Source organism: Octopus bimaculoides, chromosome 2 (genome assembly GCF_001194135.2).
Source record: "Octopus bimaculoides isolate UCB-OBI-ISO-001 chromosome 2, ASM119413v2, whole genome shotgun sequence".
Lineage (NCBI taxonomy): Eukaryota > Metazoa > Mollusca > Cephalopoda > Octopoda > Octopodidae > Octopus > Octopus bimaculoides.
The window spans coordinates 87911599-87915712 of record NC_068982.1 but is presented as its reverse complement, the minus strand read 5'-3'; the positions used below and the strand labels follow the sequence as shown (position 1 = coordinate 87915712).

At 34.4% G+C, this 4114-nt stretch overlaps 1 protein-coding gene across 1 annotated transcript in view; it reads right to left on the bottom strand.

The window, feature by feature from the left end:
* Positions 1 to 4114, bottom strand: part of LOC106875763 (villin-1) — a 158675-nt gene that overhangs the window by 32382 nt on the left and 122179 nt on the right. The window contains exon 16 of the mRNA XM_014924026.1: positions 1836 to 1919. Within this exon, the coding sequence (XP_014779512.1) occupies positions 1836 to 1919 (84 nt within the window). The remainder of the gene's footprint in view (positions 1 to 1835; positions 1920 to 4114) is intronic.

Sequence of the window (4114 nt, the reverse complement as noted above, 5' to 3'; positions counted from 1 at the left end):
CTATGTGGTAAACATATTTCAGTTCTGTATTATTTACAATTGACAGATATTTGTCCTCATCTTGTTTGTTGTTAACACAACGTTTCGGCTGATATACCCTCCAGCTTTCATCAGGTGTCTTGGGGAAATTTCGAACCTGGGTTCTCATTCGTAAGGTATTTTTCGATGTTGTTGTTATTATTATTATTATTATTATTATTATTATTATTATTATTATTATTATTCAGGTCACTGCCTGGAATCTCGGGGTTAGTAGCACGTGCACTTAACCACTACCCCATATGCCTGAGGACAATTATGGAGTGAATTTTATGCTTTATAAATCTAATATTATCCTATCCTTCCTTAATACTGGTTCCCATATGATGTTCATATCTGCACTCGGTCTGCTTAGGAGATTATTGTTTCCTATCATATGTGCTGCCTCTTTTAGTTTTCGTATTTTCCAGTGATGTTCTCTATCTATTATTTTAACTTCATCCAAAAGGTGGAGGTGTTCTCCATTTTCCATACATGATCAGCTATACTCGATTTATCAATATCTCCCCGTGTCACAGCTTGCGATGTTCGTATACCCTTATTTTAAGGGGGCGGCATGTTTCGCCTTCGTATAATCTACCATAGCTGCATGAGATGGAGTACACGCAGTTCTTAGTCAGGACAGTATTCAAAAGTAATAAAAAACTTCGCAAATATCTTCTTCGGGTAAAACCACCAATAGAAGTGATTATGACTAAGAACTGTGTGTACTCCATCTCATGTAGCTGTGGTAGGTTATACAAAGGCGAAACATGTCACCCCCTCAAAATAAGAGTAGACGAACATTGCAAGCTGTGACACGGGGAGGTATTGATAAATCGAGTATAGCTGATCATGTATGGAAAAATGGAGACCACCTCCCCTTGTGGAATGAAGTTAAAATAATAGACAGAAAACACCACTGGAAAATATGAAAAGCAAAAGAAGCAGCACATATGCTAGGACAAAACAACCTTCTAAGCAGACTAAGTGCAGATATAAACAGCATATGGGAACCGGTATTAAGGAAGGATAGGAAAATATTAGATTTATAAACCCTAAAATTCACTGCATAATTGCCCACGGGCATATGGCGTAGTGGTTAAGAGCGCGGGCTACTAACCCCAAGATTCCGAGTTCGATTCCGGGCAGTGACCTAATTAATAATAATAATAATAATAACATCAAAAAAATCCTTAGGAATAAGAATCCAGGTTTGAAATTTCCCCAAGACACCTGATGAAGGCTGGAGGGTATATCAGCCGAAACGTAGTGTTAACAACAAACAAGATGAGGACAAATATCTGTCAATTGTAAATAATGTAAATAATAAACATATTTGTCTTGCAAATACGTTTTTGCAAAATTGTGCGACAACTAGTGAAAGATATTTGCCGAAACCTTGAGTTGACAAGTAGGTTGTGAATTTGGTACACGGAAACTGTGTAGAAGTGTGTCGTTAATGTGCGCGTGTGTGTTATGTGCGTGCGTGTATGTGTGTATGTGAGTGTGCGTCTGTCTTCCGGCATTTTAAATCGGGAAATGATGTAAGCGTTAGTGAGAAAACCCGAAAGGCATATGCACTTCGAGCAAAGACACCTGTTGTATTTGTTGTATACCTAGTTAGAGATGCTCTCTTATCACTCTCGCTGCCAGATTTCCAGTTGGAAGCCCGTAACAACTGTGCTATCGTTTGACGATTTTATCATAAAATTGGGAGACAGACAGATAGACAGATAGATAGACAGATAATTCGTGGTAATCGAATTAATTATGTAATGGATAAAATTATTACATATGAAAATAGAAAATTTGACCTTTCCTGCCCAAATGAAACAGCGATGTCCATCAAAAATAACAAATACGTCGTTGGAATTCAGTGATGCTGCTCTCATCGGTACCTAGAGTAAAACAAACAAATTAGGTTTTACATCTTTGATTAACTTCACATTTGTAACATAACTGATACAGTAAATTTCTGTTCATTTAGTTAGTGCTAAGTGAATATATTTTAATGGAAAATGTTACATATAATGTAGTAAGCAGATAAAAAATATTCTATTCTATTAAATGTCACCATAACGGAAATAAAAGTGATTAAAGTGAATGATAAATATTATCAAAGACAGGTGTAATAACTTTCAAATTCAGGATGAGTAAAGATTGAATTGCTTTATTCACAGAGAAGTCTGAACATTAGTAAGTACAGCGACACCTTCAGGCATATATCGATCTCATTATTTGTTCTCAGTAAGGCGGCGAGCTGGTAAAATCGTTACCGCGCCGGACTAAATGTTAAGCAGAACTTCGTCCGTCTTTAAATTCCACTTTAAACTCGTCCTGAGTTCAAATTCCACTGAGGTCGACTTTACCTTTCTAAACAATAGATCCACTTATTTCGGTTAGTAACTTATTCACGAATATACCAACACTAGCGCCGCTGAGGGTAATATCCTCTGGGAACGCACAAAAGCCCTTTTCAGTGTTATTTACTTTGAAATGTTATTATCTCATATCTGATTAGCCTATTATTACGTAACATGATTCACGATTTTAGTATACATACCTTATTAGTATTTCCTCCTAAGCTCTATATATTCTGGGAATGCATTAAAGCCCTTTTCGGGGCTACTTTATTTGAATTCTTACTGTCGGGTAACTAATTTCATGTTATATAATTTACATCACAATTTGGGTATTCATTACTTATTGGAAATTCCTAAAAACAAGATCCTGTGTAAGACAGTTCGCTGTTCTCTGTAAATGCACAAAATCCGCTTTAAGGGATACATACTTTGTATTATTGTAATGGATTAGCGAAACAATTATGAGAACGAAACCAAGAGATAAGCCCCGCTTTCCCGGGAATTATCGGGTACGTCAGATAGAATATATATATATATATATATAACGTTAATCAAATATATTCAATGAGAATACAATATGCTGAATTTTTTAATAAGTGCTCTTGGTAGGGAAATGTCTAAAACATTAAAGTATTTAGACATTTAATAAGACCGATTATATATTATATTATAAAATAAGAGCAGGAAAATTGCATCAAAAAATCATCACAGAAGATATCGCCCAAAGAATATTGCATTTCTCGATAGGTGTATAAATATATAAAGTATGATTATTTAAAAGGTTTAAAAGTTTAAACTTTTTAACCTTTAAACCTTTTAAATAATCATACTTTATATATTTATACGATGATTTTTTTGATGTAATTTTCCTGCCCTTATTTTATTATATATATATATACACGCATATGTGTGTGTCTCTGTGTACATATTTTACAAGTCTTACATTATTTTCTGTATGTATGTGTGTATCTGCGTGTGTGCATACACTGTCATTGTATATGCATCCAATGTCCTTGCAATAATATTATCTGTTATCCCAAATTATAAGCTGTTTTATGCTCCAATATTTCAGTATTACATGTCCTTGCCAAATTTTAAGCATGTATTCTTACACAACATGTGATATTTGATTCTACAATGATTTACTGAATTAATTCATTCATATATTCCTTATGATACACTTAAGATACAGCTTAGATATAATGGATACGAGTTTGGCTACGTAAATAACATAGGTTTGCATCTTCTGCGATTTCGAATGTTGACTGTAATGTGAACTAGATTTTATCTGATCCGATATTTACATAATCTCAAACTAGATTAGAACTGGGATACTTTATTTCGAGAAGACGGATAACAAGGTTCTTACATTCTTTGCTTTAATAAGATTTTAAAGCTGATTGAAAAAATATTAAAATGTCAGCAAAAAACAAGAACCATGTGGAAATAATATGGTTACAAGCACGGCTGCGTAGTTGAGAAGATTACTATGTAAGAGCGTCTTCCCGTTTTCAAGTCCATAGCCGGAATCTCAGTAAAGTGTCTTCTGTCTTAGCTTTCGTGTTGCCAACATCCTAGGAATTTGGTCAACAGAAACTTCATTAAAGACATTCAGTTACACGTATGCACACATTCTTGTGTATCCATGTGTGAGTGTAAAATTATACATATATACATAGATAGATATACTTATACCCACACATACGTACATATACACACACACACACACA